Genomic DNA, 27,959 nt, shown 5'->3' on the forward strand with positions numbered 1-27,959 from the left:
TTGGGAAGCGTAACATTGACGCAGACTTTGTTCCGGCATAGAGGCAACATGGCCTCGTCGGCACCACTGAATGACGAAGTCCAGTCTGTTACTTGCTATAATATACGACCGTTAATATTTCACGGGTACATAGGACCATTTGTTCTCATATATGGCATATGGTTTTACTGCTGGACATGTATATATGGACTTGAAGACTACTACGAAGCCGGGTTGATAGCACTAGCGTTTATCGGATTTTTGCAGATTTTGACTTCTCTGTTTTGTCTATGGTCGGAGGACGTGCGGTGCATATTAACATGCTCAAAGGTATACAATATTGCGGAAATACAGCCAGACTCGATAACGCAACCCATTTTTAGTCGCTTTCTTTGGTATAAATGGTAAAAACATGACGATCAGTACATCCGGTTGTAAACCATATGTTGGCATCGCCATCGTTGATACTGTAACAAGTTATATGCGTATTATGATATTCTGTACACTGCTGCAGCGACTTTTGGAATTCATATATTTTATTCCTGTGGGTTTTTTTTTGTGGAACTCGCCAACCTTTTCATATCCCACTATTTATCTAAGTAATGGGACTAATAAAAAAATAAGATGCTCAGTATTCGCCTGAAAAAAAATATTCAGATTTTAAAAATGTTCTAATATCACATAAAAATGTACCTACCCCATGTTTCATGTAACATTGTATTTTCCTTTAATCTTGAGCAGGGTTTGTCAGTTCAAGCACTTGATTTTAGCTTCCTGCAATTTAGTTGTATGGCTTATAGAACCTCTGGCCTAATATACAGGTGATTGAATTCATTGGCTAAAACTCCCTTGAACAAGACCACTACTTAAAATATGTTCAGATATGATGCAAAAGGTTACTAGAACTAATGTCATACCTGCCATATCTAACAATTTGGGCATGAAACTCACGAAAATTGCATCAAATTGCTAAGTCCGTGCTCACACTGTGAGCACGGACTAAGATAACAAATCTAATTCCGTGGCGTGAGACACATTTATCATGAATTTCAATCGGTCTCGCGAAAAGAAAGAACATTTTGTCAATCTTGGTGAATAAACAATAGCTACATGAATTCACACTGACCTTGGTCACATAGAGGTCTTAAGTCACACACCAGCCACTTAAAAGTACAGGCCAGGCCAATTTGCAGCAAAGTTGTGAATGGCCCGGCTGGCTGATTTATCAGCACATGGCTTGGTGACTTGCTCACCTATGTGTGAGCTGTTAAGCAATTAAATCAGTGATCCCACATCCAGTGGGGGGCTAGTTGCTAATTAAGATGTGATGCCAGTGGGTATTATAACATTAAACAGCCACATAATTACCATCAAAAACATAGTTTATCGAAACAGAAATGTAAGTAATATAATAATAATAATAATAATAAAATATTTTATTTAAGTGTCGCACATATTTTACATAACACATCACTTACATAATAAAAATACACATATGCAAAATATGCCCAGCCATACTGACCTACAAGACACTACTTAAAATTTATATATATTAAAACATAGAATCCATTAGTGATTCTCAATAAAAAGAACCATATATTATACTGTACATAACATAAAAATTGAATGTATGCTCCCGATCCGATGGTGGGAGAAGAGCAAGAGTGGTTGGGCCAATCCCTACCGACAAGTCGCCCCTCCCCCACCATCAAGACCTCGATGATTGGCAAATACTAGCACATCAAATACATATAAAATCCATAAATTAGACTTACTAAAATCATTAAAACTGAATTATAGTAAATGGTGAAAGTATCGTAATGATGCCTACTAGAAGCAATAATATGAACCATATATTACGAGGTATATAGTCATAAAAAATCTAAAATGCATATCAAGTTTTAAATACTACCACGTCTCCTTTTCATAAAAAGGAAAACTGACTTAGCTAAGACAGGTTGAAGCGATTCTTCATTCATAAGAAAAATAAATTGTCCGTTATGGTCCATAGAAATAAATGATCAAACTAAATTACTTGCTCTTTCAAACAGAGGGACTCTAAGGTCATAATAAAGGTTACATTCACATAAAAAAGTGGATTTCATTCTCAATTTTATTATCGCAGAAATTGCACAGCCTGTCATTTAATGGAGTGACTGGACGTGTAAGTCGTGACTATAAAATCGAAACCGGACACTGACATTGAATCTGGAATTTATTCTCTTGCTGCCAGAATGGGACTGACTGTTAATGAAAATAACATAAACACAAGAAAACAGGTTTCTTCACAATTGGATATATACAAATAGTGGAAGTAGTATTTATTGGTGTACTTTTTTTCAACAAAGGAATATTAAATATTCCGGATGTTTTGAGATATATTTTTTTCTAACCTGGGTAACAATATAAGTTTTACTTCTTTTCATTATTCATTTGTTTTCATTTGATGGAAGTTTTGTGATAAACTCATTGGCTTGCTATCCATTTCCTTTAAGGAAATATTTGCAGTATTATATTTCATTTCAATACCTCAAATTGATATAGTCTGACATTTACATCAGATTTGTAAGTTAATATTGAGATATGTGCTTTACAATCAAAACATTAGACTAAATGCCCATAGTAGTACTGAAGTGAAATATACAGAGTTTAAAATTAGCATACAGTAATAACAGATTAATGAGTAATGATTGATTGTGATGCATATACCTTATGGAAGTCTAGAATCTTATTAACTCTTTGTAGTAAATTTGTCTGTTGATACTAGTTAGTAAATTTGTCTGTTGATACTGGTTGTATATACATGTATATATACTTGAGTTGATTTATAACACTTTACACTTGGTCCATGATCTGAATTACTTGTTAAAGTGCATTATTTCAGTTATTCCAGTTATAATTGGAAATCATTCATGAATGGACTTCAGATAATTGATTATGATTTCTCTTCCAATTTTCAACATAAATATATATCATAACAATAAAAATATCTACATGTTCTGGTTTAATAATAAATACACCATGTATCTGTACACATACTTGTCAGTGCATGCAGTAATTTTCATTTAATCTGCTTAAAAATTGCTAACAAAATGTGTTCATTTTTTTTTATAACAGGCAAAGGATGCTGACAGTGCTAGCTGGTTGAAAGTTGTCCCTACCCCCAATAATGGATCCACTGAGCTGGTCAAACTCCATCATGAGCGGGTATTGTATTAATATCTAAAGGGGAATGTTTAATTTGTCAAAAAGGAAACTACAGTTGACAAGACATGTTGCCCTCAGCTGCTTTATTTTCAGTATGGTGTCAATACTCTCTGCTTTTTGAACTTTTTCTCACTATTTTAGCTTTAGAATTGGAAAATAATGTATTAAAGTTTATCTAATTACCGGTAGGAATTTTTGAAAGTATTCCAAATACTGATTTTTTTGCCAAGTATCATTTAAAAGAATTAAACATCCTGATTTATAAAAAAAATATTTCATTTTAGATATGCCTATTGTGTTGTCATCTGAATTCAAGCTGAAAATTACAGAAAAATACTAACCTTTTTGCAAGTTTTTGGAGAGGAGGGGGGCTGTTAGAAAATGTTAAAGAGGTTTCGGGAAATAAAAGCAGAATTTTTCATCGGGAATGGGCCCGAATAACATAACAAGCTGCTTTCCAAATTTTTTGTCTTTCACATTGATAGGGAAACTTAAATCCTCTTACCAGGTATTGCATTAATTTGAACTTTTAATGCAATGTTGCTTCATTAGATAAAACAATGCCATTGTCCTCTAAAAGCGTCCTGTTTCATCTATCACGAACGTCTTGAACGAAATGGCATCAGATAAAGAAGCTGCTAGATAAGACTTTTCAAATCAAACCATGAATTTCTTTAAAGGACGTCATTTATGAACGAGAAGGGAGAATAAATCATTTAAAAAAAGAACTAGTTATTACAAATCAGGGGCCGCGGTGGCCAAGTGGTTAAGGCGTCTGGCATTCTGCTACCACTGAGTCGCGTGTTCAAGACCTACGTGAGGCAGTCGCCAGGTACTGACCATAGGTCTGTGGTTTTTCTCCGGTAACTCCGACTTTCCTTCACTACCGAAACCTGGCATGTCCTTAAATGACCATAGCTGTTAATAGGGCGTAAAACCCAAACAAACAAACAAATATTAAAAACAGGTATGTGGACATGTACTGGATTGGTTTGTTTCCTTTTTTTCAGAGTTCAACCCCAAATGTCTTGTCTTTCTACTTCCAAAAAATGCATTATGTGTATGATCGTGAGGAGAAGAAGCAGTTTGTCGAAGTCAAGTTTCCTACTGACAGAAGCGTAGGGTATTTCTCTGAATGGCGCGGCTACCAGGAAGATTCAGACGTCAAGGATGTGGAGAAAAGTTACGGACGAAACATGTAAGGCATATAGAACCCACAAGGTCAGAGGTTACAGAGAATAGTTCTGAAAGGCAAGCATTCTGCAAACACAAACGATGAGCCCATTTGATAAACGTACCAGAGCTCGCAGATGAACCTTGTGACTTTTAGCAATTTCAGAAGCTAAACAACATTTTTCCTAAAATTTGGCGAGTCAAAACACATGTCAAAAAGACATGTCTTTTCAAACCAAGAGTCAGAGCTCATTTTCCGGAGTTGACATAAGCATACTCTTAAGCATCTGTTGAAGACCTGAAGTTTGACTACAGTTTATATTTCTTAGAAAATATATGTCTGATAGTAGCTAAATAGATGTTGTATGAAACAGTTTGGTGATAAATTAAGAAAAAGAAATCTTGGACATTAAAGATGATAATGATGGCCTCTCAGTCTACCTCTTTTGAAAAGTCCGAACATTTTATTGCACAGTGGTAAATTATTATTTTATCACCACTCTGACGTTATGAGTAAGTTAGGATTCTTATAACTTGTGAGAAATTTGTCTTATTCTTAACTCTTTCAACCCTATATATGTAACTTAAGTAAGCGTTACCATGCTTTGATCTGGATGAGTCCATTATGGTCTACAGTGGTGAAAGGGTTGAGGAGAGCTATTTACCTGTATGTATTTTGTGTTAACAGTATGGAGATGGACATACCCACGTTTAGGGACCTGTTCAAGGAGCGGGCAACGGCTCCATTCTTCGTGTTCCAGGTGTTCTGTGTTGGACTGTGGTGTTTGGACGAATACTGGTACTACAGCATCTTCACGCTCTTCATGCTCATTGCATTTGAGGCAACCCTGGTCCAACAGCAGCTCCGCAATATGACAGAGATAAGGAAGATGGGAAATAAACCATATCTCATACAGGTAGCATTACTCTCCAGAAATATCGAAAATTGGGAACAAATCATATCTCATACAAGTAAAATCGCTCTATGAAAATGGTGAATAAACAGTGTCTAATTATGGCGAAGTTACACAACAGATACATAGAAAATAGGGAAAAATACATATTGCGTACGGGTGAAATTATACTTCAAATTATCAAATATAGATAATTATTAGAGATGAATAGGTTATAAACAGGATTAAACAGACATTAGGGAACAAAGCATATCGCATACAGATAAAAATACACAACAGAAATACCAGTATAGAAAATTGGGAACAAGCTATATCTTATACAGGTAGGAATATACTACAGAAATACAGAAAAAAAGTCATTAAAATTATCTCATATATTTTAAAATACACAACAAAGATAAAGATGAGATGTTATAAAATATAATTTATCAATACACTTTGCTTAAATTTGCATTCTTCAGCAGAATATTTGTACTTGGTCATGACTATTGGTTCATGATTGGTATAGAACTGTTAAAGGTTGATAAAAAGTCCAAAGAATTATTGGGTCATTGTTTTATCAGTTGAATGACCAGAGACAAAATATTATAAATGAAGCTAATTTATGTTACAAACATCACTTTTTAGTTTGAATTATGATGTTGTTGTAACACAGGTGTACAGAAACAGACGCTGGAGACCGATCATGACCAATGAACTCGTGCCAGGGGATGTTGTCTCCATAGGTAATGTATTGTGGCTTTATCTGTATGAACAACTTATTAAAGATTGCTTCAGTCTGATTTTCAGTATCCCCCTCCCTAAGTTTGATAACATAGTTGAGCATGCTACTGTGCTGTGTTCGTTTCGAACATCGCTTGAAAAACAAACATATCAGCTTTAAAATTTGTAAGAGCAATAGTAAGACAATGTGAAGTACGGGGTTCAAATCCCAGTCTGGCCCTGCTTAATTTTTACACTGAGAACATTGTTGTTGATTTAAATCTTGTTTATTTCATATTATTTCTCATAAAGTCCCATAAGGTATGATTTATTTTATTTTTCAGAAATGATTTATCAAAGTTATAGTCATGCCAGAAAAAACAGTTTCCATAATATAGTTACTGTGTTACGGGGATCCTTAAATACATTAAGTAATTTTCTTTATTAAATACTTAAAGGTCGCTCCCAGGAGGACAGACTCGTTCCCTGTGATTTGCTGTTGCTGCGGGGTCCATGTATCGTGGACGAAGCCATGCTGACAGGGGAGTCTATCCCTGTGATGAAGGTATTACCCTGCCGTCAATCTCGAATTTACAATGCTTATAACAAATCTGTGTTCGGCATGCAGGATGGTGAATATGTTAAATTATCTGCCACAAGTGTTCTTACTTACATTTGCTATTAATTTTCAGATACAATTGCAGTTATAATTTGATGAATTATTTATTATAATATACTAGTACATTGTATTATTCTCCTTTGTGTATATAATGTTTAAGGCTCCTTGTTCCAACTGCAGGCAAAATACGAGAGAATTCTACTGTAGTTTATCATATATACAGTAACTCACCTTAACCAGCGGCCTCTCATGTTATGGGAGTAAATGGGCTAGGTGATTTCTGCTGATCAGGTAGCTCAGGTGGTTAGAGCGACCGTAGTGAGCTCGAAGGTCCATGATTTGAATCCAGGGTCCATATTCATGAAACCGTTCTCATGCTCAAGCATGGATTCTGTGATCAACTAACTTTCTTGTAACTCACTTCAATCAAGATAATAGATCGAACATCATTTGTAAACATTGAAAACAGTATTTGGCTTTAAGTCTCTTCAATTTTTTTCCAAATCATTGACAAAATAAAAGGTTTTTTTTATTAATTTATAACAGGAGCGAGAGATAAGACTGAGCAAAAATCCATGCTTGAGCATGAGAACAGTTTCATGAATACAAGCCCTGGTGTGTTCCAGTTGCATTTTTTTGCTGAGAACACTGATGTCAACATTTGTATTTCACCTTTCAAAAATGATTTATTAAAGCTATTTTCGTGTTGATAAAAAGTTTCCTATTCAACGGTTTTTGGCTGTGGTGCGGGGATCCTAAATTGTCGTGTTTGATAGCATTGTTGTGGATGTAACATCCTGTGTGTATTTTGACAGGAACCTGTTGAAATCTTGGAGGCCAGTCATGTGCTAGACATTGAGACTGATGGAAAGTTACATGTGTTGTATGGTGGGACGAAGGTGGTACAGCATACCCCACCCAGTAAAACTGGACCAGGACTGAAAGGTCGGCGTAAACAAAAATTAACAAAGCAATTGATGTGTAATTTTTCTGAGTGAAAGCCATGCTGGAAAAATATTTCAATCGAACACATTGTCAAATAAGGCAAAAAAAAAATTACTTTGTTCTCGGGCCAATTTTTTCAAAAGAGATGCGGCAGGGAGGTATTTTTTTTTTCCATTTTACATGTAAAACATTCATTGTAGGCATTACCTTGTCTTTTTATAGTTGTGTAGAGACCCGTCATAGAGCAAGCCTCCAAAAATCCCCCCACAATGTTCCAAACGAGAATAACGAACCCCCCCCATTCCTTATGTGTAATAGTAATAATAATAACATACAACATTTATATAGCACCCTGTATAATTTGTAAAATTACTCTAAAGCGCTTTACAACATATGGATAATAGTAATGGTTATAATTGTGAAAACAAAAAACAAAGGCTTACAATCACTTTTATACATTTAAGCAAGCAATGTGCACTTAATTGAACAAATAAAAGGGTGGTATTTACATAACCTCTTTACAAAGATTCTAAAATGCAGACGTGAAGAGGTGAGTTTTGATGTCCCTCTTGAACTTGGCCAGGGTATTTGACTTTCTAATAGCAGATGGTAAGCTATTCTACAAGATAGCCGAAACCCTCCCAAAGCATCTGTTTCCGTAGGTCACAGTACGAGATTTTGGGGCACACATCAAAGATTCTGACTCCGACCGCAGTGGTCGTGACGGCTGATACAGGGTAACAAGCTCCTGTAATTTTGTACTGAAATGAGCGCCATTTGTACACAAGACTAATAAGTCATAATCGTTTTAACGCTTGCCTGTATATCAATTTCCTTATCCTTATTCAAACGTTTTCGGGACTTGGGTGACTAACGAGTAAAAACGACATGTGGACCAATTTTCCGCATTTTTTAAAAGACGGCGGCTGGTGCATTCACGATTTTGTTTTGTTTTCTTTCACGATAAAATCGGCAATGCAGTGCCTTAAAATGAAATGTGCGCAGGCCTGAGAACCAAGTAATTTTTTCGGTCTAATGGGATCATTTTATAAATAAGAAGCACTCCGATTTAAAATCGTAATGTAGCTAACTGAATGAGAACCTCAACGCAAGAACATATACGAGTTTATAAAGCAACCAGATTGAGTTCACATTGAAGCATATGGAATGAGAATCGTGCTGCAGTTACTTTATTATACAATGTCGAAAATGAATCGAGGGAAAATATTGTTTTGACTCTAATGTTTCAGAATTTTTATCCCCAAATGTATTGTAAATTTTATAGAAAATAATGCTAGTTTCCCTAGTCTGATAATACCTGGTCCCGAGGCCTCAAAGGGTCAATATAACATGGTATTGTTATACACACCAGTGATAGTTAAAAGTTGTTAAAAATAATTTTATATTTCACCCATTAACATGATTTTTGTGTGTTACAGCCAGTGACAATGGATGTATTGCCTATGTGTTGCGGCACAGTTTCAACACATCCCAGGGCAAACTCCTGCGAACCATTTTGTTTGGCGTGAAGCGAGTGACAGCCAACAACCTGGAGACTTTCATCTTCATCCTGTTTCTGTTGGTGTTTGCAATTGCTGCAGCAGCCTATGTCTGGATCAAAGGTATCATTGATGATTGTATAGCTTCTGATGTTTTTCTTTAACCCTTTCACCCCTAGGTAACTTTAGTAGACTCTACCATGCATTGATCTGGATGAGTCCATTATGGTCTACAGTGGTGAAAGGGTTAAACCAAAATTGTCAAGAAAGTTTTCTTGGCATTTTAATAACATTTGTTTCCAAAGTGTGTAAATGTGAAAAAACTTTTCAGTGGTTCTTTGCATGAAGTAGTTATAAGTTTCCTATTAAAGTGATTTTATGATGCTTTCAAGCAGGCAATAAATGCATTTTTTTTAGACTTATGATGGTATTTTTATCTTGACTTAGGTACTGAAGACCCAGAAAGGAATCGCTACAAGTTATTTTTAGAATGCACCCTTATTCTGACGTCAGTGGTTCCTCCGGAACTGCCCATAGAGTTATCCCTGGCTGTCAACACAAGCTTGTTGGCCCTCAGTAAACTCTGTAAGTATGTTAAATAATTAATTCATTATGTTAGTGGATGTAAAAATATGATGAATGATGTATGAACAGAGTTGTTTCTTAATGAATGTTAAATAATGTTATGATTGGAATTGCTCCATCAAGCAGTATTTTGATCAGATTAGCGGTGTACTGGTATGATGATCATGTTTCTCTGTTACTTTTGTAGATGTGTACTGCACAGAACCATTCAGAATTCCATTTGCTGGGAAAGTGGATGTTTGCTGCTTTGATAAAACAGGAACTTTGACTTCAGATACTATGGTAGTGGAAGGTGTCACAGGAATAAAGTAGGTCACTGCTACACAAACACTTGTAATAGAGGTTATCATAAGAATTAAGTAGGTCACTGCTATACAGTCACTGGTAAAAGAGGTTGTCATAGGAATTAGGTAGGTCACTGCTACACAGACACTTGTAATAGAGGTTGTCACAGGAATAAAGTAGGTCACTGCTACACAAACACTTGTAATAGAGGTTATCATAGGAATTAAGTAGGTCACTGTTACACAGACACTTGTAATAGAGCTTGATACAGAAATAAAGTAGGTCACTGCTACACATACATTGGTAACAGAGGTTGCCATAGGAATTAAGTAGGTCACTGTTACACAGACACTTGTAATAGAGCTTGATACAGAAATAAAGTAGGTCACTGCTACACATACATTGGTAACAGAGGTTGCCATAGGAATTAAGTAGGTCACTGTTACACAGACACTTGTAATAGAGGTTATCATAAGAATTAAGTAGGTCACTGCTATACAGTCACTGGTAAAAGAGGTTGTCATAGGAATTAGGTAGGTCACTGCTACACATACACTTGTAATAGAGGTTATCATAGGAATTAAGTAGGTCTCTGCTACACAGACACTTGTAATATAGGTTATCATAGGAATTAAGTAGGTCACTGTTACACAGACACTTGTAATAGAGCTTGATACAGAAATAAAGTAGGTCACTGCTACACATACATTGGTAACAGAGGTTGCCATAGGAATTAAGTAGGTCACTGTTACACAGACACTTGTAATAGAGGTTATCATAGGAATTAAGTAGGTCACTGTTACACAGACACTTAAGAAAATGCTTCAGAACATCAGAATCCCTTTACGTTGCGGAACAGAACCACCACTTATGAAAGAGATGTTCATGACATCACAATCAAAGGCAATGTTAAACATGTGCATTTCAGGCTTTCTGATTGATTTCTAACTAATAGTTATTGGTTTGCTATTCTGATTTTTGTTTGTTGAAATCTGCAAAAGTGTTATTCTTCACTAGTAAAAAAATATGTTTTCGTTATACATATCATAATGCAGTAAAATATAACGTTTTTACTTACTATAATGAAGAAGATTTACTATTACGTGTATTTCACTTAGTGTAGTAAATAGGGATTGAACAGTGTTTTTTTTTTAAATTTTCATGCCGGTATGAACGCAAATCGGTTACATTTATATTGCATGAAGCCCTCTAGTGGGCTTCATGTTTAGTATGGATGTAACCGATTTGCGTTCATACCGGCATGAAAATTAAAAAAAAAACACTGTTCAATCCATGCATTTTTGCTGGTAATGTTCATATAGAGGGTTGCAGTTCAAATGTAAATATAAATGTAATAAAAACTGATGTTATATCTTTATTAGTGGGAATGAGATTTCTCTTGTAAGCGACGCCTCCCTGCAGACTGTCCATGTGTTGGCGACCTGTCATGCTCTTGTCCAGTTGGAGGATGACCTTGTGGGGGATCCCCTCGAGAAGGCCACACTCAAGGCTGTGGAGTGGAATTTGACTAAAGGTCAGTTTGATCTAGACCTGAACAACAAACAAGTCAATTGTAACTGAAACAGATGGGCAGTTTGGTATATACTGTGGCAAGTCGGGACATTTGTTTATGCAAAAGTTGTTTACAAACATATTCCAGAATCATTAGAAAATTGTTGGTAAATGATTGGGGTTCATACCATCTTAAATGTTTGTAATATGCATGTAAATCCTTACCCATGTATACGTATTTACTTTCAAACTTTGCCAGTGGTTTCCTTTTCGTTATGTCAAATATTTTAAACGAACCGTTTGACCAAATACTGGGACAGCTATTTTTGTTGGACAATCTACAAGGTCGTGTTACTATTGTTTACAATTTGTCAGGCGACAAAATGTCAATTGGAAGCCAGTCATGATTTCTGTCAACATTAATTTTGTATTAATTTTGTATAATTTTGTATTTTGATGTCATGACATGATTGGTTCCAAATGACATTAACAATAAGAAGAGAAAAGTGTCTGATTATAAGATGTTCACAGGTAGTGGTTCTCGATCCAAACGGTTTATGAAATAAGTAATCTGATGCTGCTTTCAGGTGAGCCTTGACAAAGCCTTGCAAGGCCTACATAAACATTTGCAGGTCCGGCTGGATTTTTACCCGAAAACTTTTACATGTGAAAACAGACAAATCGGTAGAACCAGATATGCAAAAGGGGCCTTGATGTTATGCTCTTTTAGCAATATTTTGAGGAGGTAGGTTTATATAGAGGCTGTACAACCGAAATGGAAATATGAGAAGATGTAGATCAGGTTTGGAACATTCGATGTACTGGTCATGATCCTCTTAATAAGAAACTTGATGATTTACTTCCCTTTGTTTACAGGTGACACTGTGGTTCCACTGAAGCGTAAGACACATGGCCTCAAGATATTCCACCGTTACCACTTCTCCAGTGCCCTCAAACGCATGTCTGTTATTTCTGGCCACACCCCACCTGGTGCCATGGATACAGAGTACATAGCAACCGTCAAGGGAGCCCCAGAGACACTCAAATCTATGGTATTTATAATTATCAAGTTACAATAAATATTATATATGAGAAATTTTCAGAATCCTTTGGATTTAAGTACTAATCTCTTATTATGATCCTTTTAATTTTCCTTAGAACTAGTTGTTTTGCTATTGTAATAGTTGATTTATGAAAAGTATTGAAATGCCTTGGGTATTTTTTTACAGAAACATTCTTGTATGTAACTTTGTATTATCACGTGATTTCATGTGATTTAGTTTGTCTGACGAACTTGTATTGACATTTGACTTTCTTAATTGTTTGCAGTTTAAGAGCCCCCCAGATCACTATGATACGGTGTACCTGGAGATGGCGAGGCGGGGGGCCAGGGTTCTGGCACTTGGGTACAAAAAGCTGGGCAACCTCTCGCACCAACAGGTAACAAACATAAGTGGTAAATGATTGGGTTTCATACAGTAGGGGGTATAAAATGGAAAAGACCATTTTGGTCAGGAAAAATCACAACATGGGCGTTTATTGGGGAGAAACATTTTATCAAAATGGTGTAACACTTCCCTTTGAAAAAGCATTGGATGGTCTTTTCCATTTTAAACCCCCTACAAAGTGCCAAGGCACCTTGTATTGCCTCAAGAATTCTTTATGAAACTTCAGAGATGTGCAGATCATGATTGAAAAACCTAGGCCTGCTGCAGAACACTTCCAGGTCCACACCTAAAAATCAAGGTTATAAAATGAGTGTCATTTTGGTTTCAATTCATTTGAAGCATCATAGATGTCTGTATCAAAACTATACAGCATGTCACAAACGACCTTGTATCTTAATCGTCAAGATGGTTGCAAGTTTTCATATTGGGATATTTAATGAAAACTATGGTTTCAGATTTTATTAAAATAGCATTCGATTTCATGGTTAACATGTTTTATCACAAACTTTTTTGTGACGTTGATTACAGGTGCGAGACATGAAACGTGAGAGTGTCGAGTGTGACCTTGACTTCTGTGGATTCATCATCATTTCCTGTCCACTTAAGTCCGACTCCAAGGCCGTCATCAAGGAGATCATCAATTCATCTCATTACGTATGTTATAACATTACCACTATACCAGGATAGAGATGGATTTTCTTTGCAAAAATACACTTTCTATTGCTTGCACGATATACTGAGAGAATTGGGAAAATACAAAAGGCACTGAAGAAGCTTAAGCTGAAGTTGTTAGATAATCTTTAATTTTTTCATAAATGCCCTAGACAAGAGATCTAGACCCAAGAGTAACATCCTCATTTGCTCAAAAACACTATACATATTGAACAACTTACAGTTTCCTGCGTAATTCAAGGTATAAACTTTTACGTAATTCAAGATAAAAGCAACATTGAGAATTTTTGTATTACCAGATAATTTGTGTTAAAATATTTCAGTGTATTGTAATTGTGATTGGGATGTTCATTGACAGGTCGTCATGATAACAGGAGACAACCCATTGACTGCCTGCCATGTTGCCAAAGAGCTCCGATTTACAAAGAAGATAACTGTCATTCTCACCCCTCCAAATGATAAAGGTTGGTAGCTTTTAGATCTGTAATAATATATCAATCATTGCCTTGAAACAACTAACTTACATGCAAAACATATGTGTGGCACGCCACGTGCACACATCAGATTCCTAGTAGGATTTATATTCAATAAAAACAGAAGGCTGTACTCTACACTACCGGTAGGTATTACAATAACGAGTTTACCTTGTAGAAACTCTAAGGCTGTTTTGATAGTCTATACCATGTATTGTAATAGTTAGTATTAGCTCAGATAAACTAGAAGGCTGTAGTAATGGTCTATACTAAATAATGCAGTACTTAATCAATTTACCTCAGAAAAATACACTATTCTCCAGGTGGCCGAGTGGTTAAGGCGTCTGACATTCTGCTACCACTAGCCCTCCACCACTGGGTTGGGGGTTCAAATCTACGTGGTGCAGTCGCCAGGTACTGTCCGTAGATCGGTGAATTTTTCTCAAGGAACTCTAGCTTTTCTCACCAGCAAAATTTGGCATGGCCTTCAATGACCATAGCTGTTAATAGAACACAAACACAAACATAGCCAACTCAAAAAAGAAATTCTCCGATAGGTACTACTGTAGATGAAGGTGCTCTACTGGTCAAATTCTCCGATAGGTTCTACTGTAGATGTGGGTGCTCTACTGGTCAAATTCTCTGATAGGTACTACTGTAGAAGTGGGTGCTCTACTGGTCATTTCCAGGCCATCTCTGTTTTTGTTAAACGGTATCCTGTCATATTACAGACTCTTCCTGGCACTGGCAGTCCATAGATGACAAAGTTATACTGCCAGTAAAAATGGACAATATCCGCAAACAGCTGATTGGTCAATATGACCTCTGTCTAACAGGGGAGGTAAGTCCTTATAATAGCTCCATATTGCCAAGGTTTGATATTTTTCAGCACATAGTTTTATGTCAGTGAATTTTGTTAACTTTTCTTAAAGTTCTTCTATATTGTCATTGAAATATGAAAAGCTTTCTTTTAGATTAAAACAAAAAACTTTGATAGGCAAGCATTATAGTAATCAACATTGTGATAACTGTTTTTGGTGTTGTGTATGTTTGTAGAAACATTGTGATAACTGTTGTTGTGTAGAAACATTGTGATAACTGTTGTCGTATAGAAACATTGTGATAACTGTTGTTGTTGTGTAGAAACATTGTGACAACTGTTGTGTATGTTTGTAGAAACATTGCGATAACTGTTGTTGTTCTGTAGAAACATTGTGATAACTGTTGTTGTCGGGTAGAAACATTGTGATAAGTGTTGTGGATGTTTGTAGAAACATTGGGATAACTGGTGTTGTTGTGTAGAAATATTGTGATAACTGTTGTTGATGTGTAGAAACATTGTGATAACTGTTGTTATTGTGTAGAAACATTGTGATAACTGTTGTCGTATAGAAACATTGTGATAACTGTTGTTATTGTGTAGAAACATTGTGATAACTGTTGGCGTATAGAAACATTGTGATAACTGTTGTTATTGTGTAGAAACATTGTGATAACTGTTGGCGTATAGAAACATTGTGATAACTGTTGTTGTAGTGTAGAAACATTGTGATAAGTGTTGTTGTTGTGTAGAAACATTGTGATAACGGTTGTGTATGTTTGTAGAAACATTGTGATAACTGGTGTTGTTGTGTAGAAACATTGTGATAAGTGTTGTGGATGTTTGTAGAAACATTGTGATAACTGTTTTTGTTGTGTAGAAACATTGTGATAACTATTGTGTATGTTTGTAGAAACATTGTGACAACTGTTGTTGTGTAGAATCATTGTGATAACTGTTGTGTATGTTTGTAGAAACATTGCGATAACTGTTGTTGTTCTGTAGAAACATTGTGATAACTGTTGTTCTGTGGAAACATTGTGATAACTGTTGTTGTGTGGAAACATTGTGATAACTGTTGTTGTGTGGAAACATTGTGATAACTGTTGTTGTGTAGACACATTATGATAACTGTTGTCGTATAGAAACATTGTGATAACTGTTGTTGTAGTGTAGAAACATTGTGATAAGTGTTGTGGATGTTTGTAGAAACATTGTGATAACTGGTGTTGTTGTGTAGAAACATTGTGATAACGGTTGTGTATGTTTGTAGAAACATTGTGATACCTGTTGTTGTTGTGTAGAAACATTGTGATAACTGTTGTTGTTGTGTAGAAACATTGTGATAACTGTTGTTGTGTGGAAACATTGTGATAACTGTTGTTGTGTATTTCAGGCTCTTACTTACATACAAACAGATCCAAAGTTGATGAGAATACTATTACCAAATGTACGTGTGTTTGCCAGAGTAGCACCAAAGCAGAAGGTCAGTATTACTATCACTATTGATTAAATCATTACTGTGAAATCACTTATTTTCATGGGAGTTTTAACTTTGTTGATTTTGTGGTTAATTTTCATCCACAAATTCATAGGTCCACGAAGGAATTACAAGCTTGATATAAAGCAATACTCCGGTTTAGTGAGTACTCGTATTCCATGAAGTCATGTACCAATGAAATGGTGTTTTGTCGGGAAACCACGAAAATATCTGATTTCACAGTATTTGGTAGTACATCATGGTTACATTTTACTACATTTGAATCACATACAACTATGAAGTAATATGGGTTTCTTGCCAAAGTATGAAACTTATCTGATCCATCTCCAATGTAGGGAAAGCCAATGATTATGATTGTGTAGTAATACAGTTATACATGTACTGACATTTAAGCTGGTAACCTACAATGTTCGAAACAAAGCAGTATTTGTGGTGATGGAAAAGAATTATATTGTACATTAATTGTATGATTATCAGTTAATTCAGACCGTCATATAGTTACAGAATAACTTGATGTAGATGACTAATTGTATATCTGTGTTTGGTTGCCTAGGAGATTGTCATAACAACATTAAAGGACTACGGCTACACAACATTGATGTGTGGGGACGGAACCAATGATGTTGGAGCGCTCAAACACGCCCATGTTGGTGTGGCCCTTTTATGTAATGCTCCAGAAAAAGCACCAGAGAGAAAGAAGCGTAGAGCTGCTGATGAGGTAACTTTACAATAGGTTAAAATGTGGCACTAACTAGCATGTTGTGACGAAAAGTTTAATTGTATATTTTAAACTACTTACTTGTTGTCCAGTGAAACAGTTGATGTTGACAAACTGTTTAAAGAGGGTTTGATGAGTAGTAGTCTAACTTTTATGCAATGATCAGTTTTTATATCAATTTACAAAATACAGGCATATTCCTCAACATCTTCTAGAATTTTAACTGTATTTCTTATATTGGTGTAATTGATTTCTCATTCTTTTCAAAATACTGTAATAATGTCTTTAGTCGAATCTTTCTCATCATTCTACTATGTAAGAATACATGTAGTTGCATGACACTACATTGTGTTACATCTTTAAAGGGGATGTTTTAATAATTGTCGCTACTGTTATTCTCACAGTTAGTTTTGTGCAGTTGAAATTATTATGCTTGATGGAGTGCAAATGCTAAACACATATTTTTTACCCATTTTATGTCTGCACTTCTAGGAAAACTTGTTAAATAAACAATAAACATTGATGGAAATGATTTTGATAATAATTGGTTAATGGAGAAAAAACGCTGAGGATTTATACTGGTTGCAATCTATACTCTTTTGATTATCCTAAGTTCCCATTAATGGTTTATTAACAATTCTGAAAAAAGGAACCGTTTAAAAAATATTGGACCATTTTACAGTTAAGTAAACAATTGTCACTATCAGGGATCATCTGTGGATGGAGAAGCAGGACAAAATGAAAACCAAAACGATAAACACTCAATGATGTCCCGTTCTAAAGGGGGAAGCAGAGCTGCCAAACAGAGAGCTATTGCCAGGGGAGATAACCTAGCGCCAGCACAGGTATGCTACTGTTGAGAGTGGTGTTCTCATTGCAGTACTATTTCTGCAATTTATATATTTTCTTGTCCCGGAGCTTATTACCAGCTTGGCTGCAAATTTAACAGCACTGAAAATAAAAGAGAGTATGCAATGAGTTGTTGTCGTGAAGATCTCTTGACAGCAAGATTCTCGTATTCTTGGTGTTAACTCTAGAATCTACTGCCGTGCACCAGTGCAAGTTAAGAACAACTGATATACCATACAAATAATATAACAGTCCGCGTTGAGTCATCCTGTTACAAACAGGAAGTACATTGTCAGACATTTTTGCTGGTCATATTGGAGAGTGACTGACCCTCTCACTGCTGCGGTATTAAGTGTTTATTAAAAAGTCAACAACTGACAGGTGAACACTGCTCAACTTTCATAGCTGTTTCTCCCACCCTTCACAGGGGTGTCTCCCGTTTTAGCCGGGAAAGGTTTTAGCCGGGAAAGAGCAGCTTGTCACCCTCTAGAGGGAGATATCCTCGTGCCGATTAGCACATGTTCAATTGTGACGTCATAAAGTGTGTCGCTGGTAATTGTGACGTCATCAAAAGTGAATGACAATATGCATACCCCACATGTGTTTTTGTTTACAAACATGGCAGACTACTGTCAGTGGTGTTGTGACTAAAACAATAAGATGGGAGAAAAATAATCATCTGTAGGCTACCTTGAGGGTGTAACAGAGAAATCTCCAACCCCCAGGGTGATTGTTTTGGTTTTGGTTGTCTTACCCTCGGCAGAGCCTTTGGTTAGACAACCAAAAAAACAACACCTCTCGGGTTGGATGTTTCTCTGTCACACCCTCAAGGTAGGGGATGATTCTATTAATCACTTCCCCAAAAAAATGTTTGCAAACATTCAACTTGCAAATCAATATGACTCAATTGTCAATTACTAGAAACACATTGTTATGACATTAAATAAATATCTTTTTTTTTGTTGAACTGCTAACTTTAAATCAATTTGTTTTCATATTCTATTATCAAAAAACATTCCTTTATATAGCTATTAAATTGTTAATATAGAAACCAATTGCCTGTTAATAAAATTTTACCAAAAATGTTACAGGCTACATGGCAAGTAATCCAAAATAGTCTGGAGGGTACCAGAGGTTGTAAGCTTGACTCCTATCATGCATTCAAAATATTTATTATCATAAATAGTACAATGGACATTTCTTTGTATTGTTTGCTGTGTGATGTTCAGCTGTTGCCTGTAAGTTGTGTATCACCACAAGTGGATTGCTTTATGTAAAGTGTTCTGGAGTGTTTAACACAGTGGCAGTCAGATGATTCACTATGCAATGCACAGTAATACAATGATTCATGTTTGTGAAGGGATGTCTTGAGGAGGAGAATTAAACTTATTTGAGTGACACTTAACATTTATTGCCAGCTTTAAAACTCTTGAGTCAGTTTTATGTTAAATTTTCTGAAAAATAAAAAAATATCCAGTATCAATTTCTTTCATTTTTCATAGAAAAAGCTTGCTAATATGCTGAAGGATTTAGAGGAGGAGGAGAAAGCTCAAGTGATCAGATTAGGAGATGCCAGTATAGCCTCACCATTTACATCAAAACTGTCTACACCAATGTGCAGTGAGTATAATTAGAGCTCCACTCTGTGAAAGTGTAATCTTTTCATTTACAAAGTATATCCTATCCACATGCTAAGTGATTAAGAAAGAAATACTTCATATATGCATTGTTCTTCTTCAGATCATGTCAAGATCAACAAAAATTACAAAATAGATAAAATCAGAGAAAAGATGTAACCTTTAATGTACTGAAAGTTTTTTTTTTTTTTTTTCATCAACAATTTTGTTCAAGTGTAATTTTTAGGTTTGCCTATGACATTGCCTGCTTACTAAAATCTTTCAGAGTGTAGATGCGACACATTGTTTGGTTTAGTAACATCCTTCAAACTTTGAACCTGACCCATCTATTATACTTGAAGAGTTTGGAGAAATATGTTGTAATATTTCCATACCGTTTCTGATTTTCAGTTTGCCATGTGATAAAACAAGGGCGCTGTACTCTAGTAACAACTCTCCAGATGTTTAAGATTCTTGCCCTTAACGCCCTGATCCTAGCCTACAGTCAGAGCGTCCTATACCTGGATGGTATCAAGTTCAGCGACAGTCAAGCAACCATGCAGGGCCTCCTATTGGCTGGATGTTTTCTATTTATATCAAGGTCAAAGGTGAGGAGGCCAAATTAAGGTCATAGGTGACCTTGAGCCATGTGACCTATTGTCACTGAGAGAAATTTGCATCAAGTATATTTTCAAGCTAATTTCTACATCACTTAGAACATCTACGTTAAGTGGGAAGACTGAATTATCTTATTTTTAATGAAAAAAGTAAAGCAGATAAATGTTGATGCACCTGTGAATGTTGCTGCAGGTGTTAGAAGGTTTTGTCAGAGAGCAATACAAGATCAACAAGGCATCACAAGTGATACAAACCCCCTCGCATTCACTCATTGTGTGACATATGTATGAGGAAATGAATAGAACTTTCATTGCGAGGGGATAATAATTCTGTTTCTAGTTCTCCAACAACCGCTGCTTGTCTTTTGGGTCTGTGTGGGAAGCAATGAAATAAATTTGCCCATGAATACGATCAGGAAAGAATACAGCAGTTTTGCTGTACGAGAGGACTTTGATATGATACGATATGATATATGGGTGAAGATGTGTACTTCATTCAAAACCTGTTCTATTAAAATTTGTTAAACTCAAAGTTGGAATATCAAATCCAGTGAAAAATGATAACCAGTTTGAAAAGATTCAGTAGATATAATGACATCTTCAATAAGATTCATCAGTTCGGTAATATGTAATATCAAAGTGTCACTTTATACACAAATAATGTACGTATCGAATGTGGGATAGGAGGCTTGATCTACACCCTACCAGTAACCTTTTGGACACAGTGTGTATACCCTCTCTATCAAGAGGCAAAACGTCCTAGGTTGAGGGAAATATACAATTTCGTCACATCGTTGTACAGGTAAACAATACAAATCGCTCACTCAGTCAACATTTGACTAAGGGACCAGTCGGTCTTGAATGTTGTGACACGTTTAATACGTACATTGTTTGTGTATAAAGTAAAGCTTTGATAATTTTATATATTATAATAACATCTTGTTTAAGTTGTTGTTAATTATTGTTGCAGCCACTGAAGACATTGTCCAAAGAGCGTCCACTAACCAACATACTTAACCTGTATACACTGCTCACTGTACTCCTGCAGTTCTTTGTCCACTTCACCTGCCTGGTACATCTAGTGCACGGTGCCAAGGAGTTGGCTCCATCGTAAGTTCTTTGTTTCTGTTACATGTCTGATGTATCTAGTGCACGGGGACAAGGAGTTGGCTCCATCGCAAGTTCTTTGTTCCTGTTACATGTCTGCTGTATCTAGTACACGGTGACAAGGAGTTGGGCTCCATCGTAAGTTCTTTGTTCCTGCTACATGTCTGATGTATCTAGTGCACGGGGACAAGGAGTTGGCTCCATCGCAAGTTCTTTGTTCCTGTTACATGTCTGATGTATTTAGTACACGGTGACAAGGCGTTGGCTCCATCGTAAGTTCTTTGTTCCTGTTGCATGTCTGATGTATCTAGTGCACGGTGCCAAGGCGTTGGCTCCATCGTAAGTTCTTTGTTCCGGTTACATGTCTGATGTATCTAGTGCACAGTGACAAGGAGTTGGCTCCATTGTAAGTTCTTTGTTTCTGTTCCATGTCTGATGTATCTAGTACACGGTGACAAGGCGTTGGCTCCATCGTAAGTTCTTTGTTCCTGCTACATGTCTGATGTATCTAGTGCACGGTGATAAGGAGTTGGCTCCATCGTAAGTTCTTTGTACCTGTTACATGTCTGATGTATCTAGTACGCGGTGACAAGGAGTTGGCTCCATCATAAGTTCTTTGTTCCTGTTACATGTCTGATGTATCTAGTGCGCGGTGACAAGGAGTTGGTTCCATCGTAAGTTCTTTCTTTCTGTTCCATGTCTGATGTATCTAGTACACGGTGACAAGGCGTTGGCTCCATTGTAAGTTCTTTGTTCCTGTTACATGTCTGCTGTATCTAGTGCACGGTGACAAGGAGTCGGCTCCATTGTAAGTTCTTTGTTTCTGTTACATGTCTGATGTATGTAGTGCACGGTGACAAGGAGTTGGCTCCTTCGTAAGTTCTTTGTTCCTGTTACATGTCTGATGTATTTAGTACACGGTGACAAGGCGTTGGCTCCATTGTAAGTTCTTTGTTTCTGTTACATGTCTGATGTTTCTAGTGCACGGTGACAAGGAGTTGGCTCCTTCGTAAGTTCTTTGTTCCTGTTACATGGCTGATGTATTTAGTGCACGGTGACAAGGAGTTGGCTCCATTGTAAGTTCTTTGTTCCTGTTACATGTCTGCTGTATCTAGTGCACGGTGACAAGGAGTTGGCTCCTTCGTAAGTTCTTTGTTCCTGTTACATGGCTGATGTATTTAGTGCACGGTGACAAGGAGTTGGCTCCATTGTAAGTTCTTTGTTTCTGTTCCATGTCTGATGTATCTAGTACACGGTGCCAAGGAGTTGGCTCCATCGTAAGTTCTTTGTTCCTGCTACATGTCTGATGTATCTAGTGCACGGTGACAAGGAGCTGGCTCCATCGTAAGTTCTTTGTTCCTGTTCCATGTCTGATGTATCTAGTACACGGTGCCAAGGAGTTGGCTCCATCGTAAGTTCTTGGTTTCTGTTACATGTCTGATGTATCTAGTGCACGGTGACAAGGAGTTGGTTCCATCGTAAGTTCTTTGTTTCTGTTACATGTCTGATGTATCTAGTACACGGTGACAAGGAGTTGGCTCCATCGTAAGTTCTTTGTTCCTGTTACATGTCTGATGTATCTAGTACACGGTGACAAGGAGTTGGCTCCATCGTAAGTTCTTTGTTCCTGTTACATGTCTGATGTATCTAGTACACGGTGACAAGGAGTTGGCTCCATCGTAAGTTCTTTGTTCCTGTTACATGTCTGATGTATCTAGTACACGGTGACAAGGAGTTGGCTCCATCGTAAGTTCTTTGTTCCTGTTACATGTCTGATGTATCTAGTACACGGTGACAAGGAGTTGGCTCCATCGTAAGTTCTTTGTTCCTGTTACATGTCTGATGTATCTAGTACACGGTGACAAGGAGTTGGCTCCATCGTAAGTTCTTTGTTCCTGTTACATGTCTGATGTATCTAGTACACGGTGACAAGGAGTTGGCTCCATCGTAAGTTCTTTGTTCCTGTTACATGTCTGATGTATCTAGTACACGGTGACAAGGAGTTGGCTCCATCGTAAGTTCTTTGTTCCTGTTACATGTCTGATGTATCTAGTACACGGTGACAAGGAGTTGGCTCCATCGTAAGTTCTTTGTTCCTGTTACATGTCTGATGTATCTAGTACACGGTGACAAGGAGTTGGCTCCATCGTAAGTTCTTTGTTCCTGTTACATGTCTGATGTATCTAGTACACGGTGACAAGGAGTTGGCTCCATCGTAAGTTCTTTGTTCCTGTTACATGTCTGATGTATCTAGTACACGGTGACAAGGAGTTGGCTCCATCGTAAGTTCTTTGTTCCTGTTACATGTCTGATGTATCTAGTACACGGTGACAAGGAGTTGGCTCCATCGTAAGTTCTTTGTTCCTGTTACATGTCTGATGTATCTAGTACACGGTGACAAGGAGTTGGCTCCATCGTAAGTTCTTTGTTCCTGTTACATGTCTGATGTATCTAGTACACGGTGACAAGGAGTTGGCTCCATCGTAAGTTCTTTGTTCCTGTTACATGTCTGATGTATCTAGTACACGGTGACAAGGAGTTGGCTCCATCGTAAGTTCTTTGTTCCTGTTACATGTCTGATGTATCTAGTACACGGTGACAAGGAGTTGGCTCCATCGTAAGTTCTTTGTTCCTGTTACATGTCTGATGTATCTAGTACACGGTGACAAGGAGTTGGCTCCATCGTAAGTTCTTTGTTCCTGTTACATGTCTGATGTATCTAGTACACGGTGACAAGGAGTTGGCTCCATCGTAAGTTCTTTGTTCCTGTTACATGTCTGATGTATCTAGTACACGGTGACAAGGAGTTGGCTCCATCGTAAGTTCTTTGTTCCTGTTACATGTCTGATGTATCTAGTACACGGTGACAAGGAGTTGGCTCCATCGTAAGTTCTTTGTTCCTGTTACATGTCTGATGTATCTAGTACACGGTGACAAGGAGTTGGCTCCATCGTAAGTTCTTTGTTCCTGTTACATGTCTGATGTATCTAGTACACGGTGACAAGGAGTTGGCTCCATCGTAAGTTCTTTGTTCCTGTTACATGTCTGATGTATCTAGTACACGGTGACAAGGAGTTGGCTCCATCGTAAGTTCTTTGTTCCTGTTACATGTCTGATGTATCTAGTACACGGTGACAAGGAGTTGGCTCCATCGTAAGTTCTTTGTTCCTGTTACATGTCTGATGTATCTAGTACACGGTGACAAGGAGTTGGCTCCATCGTAAGTTCTTTGTTCCTGTTACATGTCTGATGTATCTAGTACACGGTGACAAGGAGTTGGCTCCATCGTAAGTTCTTTGTTCCTGTTACATGTCTGATGTATCTAGTACACGGTGACAAGGAGTTGGCTCCATCGTAAGTTCTTTGTTCCTGTTACATGTCTGATGTATCTAGTACACGGTGACAAGGAGTTGGCTCCATCGTAAGTTCTTTGTTCCTGTTACATGTCTGATGTATCTAGTACACGGTGACAAGGAGTTGGCTCCATCGTAAGTTCTTTGTTCCTGTTACATGTCTGATGTATCTAGTACACGGTGCCAAGGAGTTGGCTCCATCGTAAGTTCTTTGTTCCTGTTACATGTCTGATGTATCTGGTGAAGAGTGGCTCTAGTGTTAATCGATTGGTGCAAGGTACCAATGTTTTGGCTTCATAAACCTGCTATAGTTCATTATTCATGGTCGCATTTGTGTATCCTGGTTAAAACGGTTCAGGTTGTGCAGAAATGTTCGGTGATAAACATACACACTTGGACCGAACTGCAGGCAGAGCTTAGAAACAAATCGTTTCAGAGTTTTGTTATAAGTAGACATAAATGTTCAAGAATAATATAGCCATCTTTCACGAGTCCACTTAATTATATTATATATCCTTAAATATCCATGGTGAACGTGCTAGTTTTATGAAGAATTAATGCAAACTAGCATTATTCAGAATTTTAGTTTCGGACAGGCCGTCTTGACCCCTCAATATGCACATGCTGAATACTCCTGAGGTTATCCTCGGTTCAGATCTGAGCCTGTCGTTTTCCTCAGTTCAGATCTGAGCCTGTCGTTTTCCTCAGTTCAGATCTGAGCCTGTCGTTTTCCTCAGTTCAGATCTGAGCCTGTCGTTTTCCTCAGTTCAGATCTGAGCCTGTCGTTTTCCTCAGTTCAGATCTGAGCCTGTCGTTTTCCTCAGTTCAGATCTGAGCCTGTCGTTTTCCTCAGTTCAGATCTGAGCCTGTCGTTTTCCTCAGTTCAGATCTGAGCCTGTCGTTTTCCTCAGTTCAGATCTGAGCCTGTCGTTTTCCTCAGTTCAGATCTGAGCCTGTCGTTTTCCTCAGTTCAGATCTGAGCCTGTCGTTTTCCTCAGTTCAGATCTGAGCCTGTCGTTTTCTTTTCTGGTTCAGCTGGTTGAAATGGTTCAGCTGGAAACATGAAAGGGGCCCATGTTACCCGTCTTGTGTTTTGGTGTTTGGTGCCTAGATATTAGTATCTTTGTAGGTTTGCCACAGTTCTTTTCTTCACATTACCTATCTAGTATGTTGGTAATGTGAATTTGCCTGGTTTTTTGGTCATGATCCAAGGCACTGTTTCCTGTGCAAGTGTTTGTTCATGCTACACACCTAGGCCACTTTCGTTTATCGCGATCCGAAATGTTGGACCGGTTGGACCAGAGTTGTTTGTTTATGAAATAAGGTCAGCCTGCGTAATCTGATGCTGCTTTCAGGCGAGCCCTACAAGGCCTGCATATAAACATTTGCAGGTCTGACAGGATTTATACTTGAAAATGTTACATTTTAAAATAGACAAACCAGTTCCACATAAACGAACAGTGTATCTGGAACAGGACTCCAAGATGTTAATAGTCTGTCATTTGTTTTTTCACATTGCCTGTATTTTGTATCTAATACAGGGTGCTAAAGTATTGGCTTCAGTTGATGTCAATCCCTTTGCTATTCTTGTAAACTCACGATTATCAGCTCTAATAGATGTTATCGAGACATTATTACTATTGAGAAATTCAGAAAGTTTGTCGTTCTTGCTCATTTTGGTGAAATGAGTTTAATAAGTGGTCTATTATTTTGTGTTCCAAAGCATACAATAAATTTATATTGATACTGCTTAAGTATGAATACCTTTCAGTACTGTATTGTCAGTTTTAATACTGTTTTGATTGCTTTTACAGGGTGGATAAGATTGATTTAGAAGCCAAATTTTCACCAAGTCTATTAAATACCACTGTATACATCATATCAATGGCCCTACAAGTATCCACTTTTGCAGTAAATTATAGGGTAAGTAAGACCCACCCAATATATTTTATATAAACCTTACACTTTCATTACAGCTGTTTTGTCAAAGATTCAAATGATCACTTTCTTATGATATATAATATAAACTTGATTTTACAAGTTATGAAACAAAATTTTTCAACTTAAATAATCACTGTTGTTGGCCTGGATTGAAGTGCACAGCACATCTTGATGTGGGAGGAAACCAGATTGTGTGGAGAAAACCCGCCATTGTTATTTAGTTGTACTGTAAAACCTTGTTATACTGCGACCATTTGTCCAGGAAAATGTTGGATGTAAAAGGGTTTGGCGATAAAATGAGGGAAATGTATAGAGGAGTCTTGAGAAAACAAGAGAAAAAGGGACATCGAAATATGTACTGGTTGTCTCTATGTGTTGAAATTAAATTTCCATTTGTTGCTAGATTAAAAAGAGAGAGAAAAAGTGAGAAGTATGAAATTTGTTTTCTGTTGATTTTGTTTGAATACCCGATATATTGATGATTGAGCGTATTTGTCTGGCCTTGTTTACAGGGCGAACCGTTCATGGAGAGCCTACGTAACAACAAACCGCTGTTGTACAGTGTGATGATATCTGCTGGCGCCATCGTGGGTCTGTCCAGCGGCTTGTTCCCAGAAGTAACGGAACAGTTTGAGCTTGTTACTCTGCCAGATGAGGTGAGATACTCAACAAAAAGATCAGTAACTCCTTTATAAGATAAAGCTAGTATAACCAATGGGAAAATTTTTATTAAATCTAGACGAAGATAAACATATATTGATTATTTTAGTTCAAGCAAGTCTGTGAAGAGAACAGATCATACTCAGTAAATGTGGATTGTTTAGAGCTCTTCAGCTGTTTTGACTCGTTCATCCCTGAAGACACATTTTCCAATTCAAAGGTTTGAATAGTTCACCATGAAATTTCAGGGGTGAATGAGATAATTCAGTAATGTCATCTTTAATTAGTCATTGCATTCAAAGTTTTTTGCTATAAATAAATGAGAAATTAACGGCTGTCTGCCTCCTTTCTGTTGGAAAAGTTTGGTGAAGAATTTACAGATAATTTCCATGGTATACGCAAGCTTAAAACAATGTTTAAAGTCCATGTACAATGAAAGCTTTTCCCCTTCTGTTTCAGTTCCGCACCGTTGTTCTCTCGACGCTATTGGCAGATATTGTGGGTGCTTTACTTTTGGATAGGATATGTTTCTTTTTATTCGGGAGAGGAAAACTTCGTCAAGGATGATGTGGAGCTAGGAACATTTTAATAAATTGAATTTTGTAATGTATATGTACTTTCTAATTTAATTGAACATGATGTATATTAAATTGAAACTGGGATCAAAATTTTCCTGTTTTTATTGTCTTATTTAAGTAAAACACCCAGCCTTTTAAATAAAGAAACATCGACAATTTCAATTGAAGTTATATGAAAATGAATGT

At 37.0% G+C, this 27,959-nt stretch overlaps 1 protein-coding gene across 1 annotated transcript; it reads left to right on the forward strand.

The window, feature by feature from the left end:
• The first annotated feature begins 21 nt into the window (after nucleotides 1-21).
• LOC110442464 (manganese-transporting ATPase 13A1-like) lies at nucleotides 22-27,863 on the forward strand. Its single transcript, XM_021486090.1, has 25 exons — nucleotides 22-309; nucleotides 3,097-3,186; nucleotides 4,197-4,384; nucleotides 5,048-5,276; nucleotides 5,929-5,998; nucleotides 6,434-6,540; nucleotides 7,410-7,539; nucleotides 8,979-9,161; nucleotides 9,486-9,623; nucleotides 9,811-9,931; nucleotides 11,291-11,442; nucleotides 12,297-12,472; nucleotides 12,750-12,860; nucleotides 13,397-13,522; nucleotides 13,899-14,004; nucleotides 14,745-14,854; nucleotides 16,230-16,319; nucleotides 16,888-17,052; nucleotides 17,760-17,897; nucleotides 19,404-19,521; nucleotides 19,929-20,125; nucleotides 21,105-21,244; nucleotides 26,409-26,517; nucleotides 27,048-27,191; nucleotides 27,655-27,863. The coding sequence occupies exons 1-25, from the start codon at nucleotides 49-51 to the stop codon at nucleotides 27,760-27,762; spliced, it is 3,507 nt and encodes a 1,168-aa protein (XP_021341765.1). The 5' UTR covers nucleotides 22-48; the 3' UTR covers nucleotides 27,763-27,863.
• The last annotated feature ends 96 nt before the right edge of the window (nucleotides 27,864-27,959 follow it).

This window comes from Mizuhopecten yessoensis, unplaced genomic scaffold, assembly GCF_002113885.1.
Source record: "Mizuhopecten yessoensis strain PY_sf001 unplaced genomic scaffold, ASM211388v2 scaffold716269, whole genome shotgun sequence".
NCBI classification, from domain to species: Eukaryota; Metazoa; Mollusca; class Bivalvia; order Pectinida; family Pectinidae; genus Mizuhopecten; species Mizuhopecten yessoensis.

Coding starts and splice junctions, on each gene's coding strand:
- LOC110442464 (XM_021486090.1), top strand. CDS start 49: ATGGCCTCGTCGGCACCACTGAATGACGAAGTCCAGTCTGTTACTTGC. Junction 19,522..19,928: donor ACTGTCTACACCAATGTGCA/GTGAGTATAATT, acceptor TCTGATTTTCAG/TTTGCCATGTGATAAAACAA. Junction 27,192..27,654: donor TTGTTACTCTGCCAGATGAG/GTGAGATACTCA, acceptor CTTCTGTTTCAG/TTCCGCACCGTTGTTCTCTC.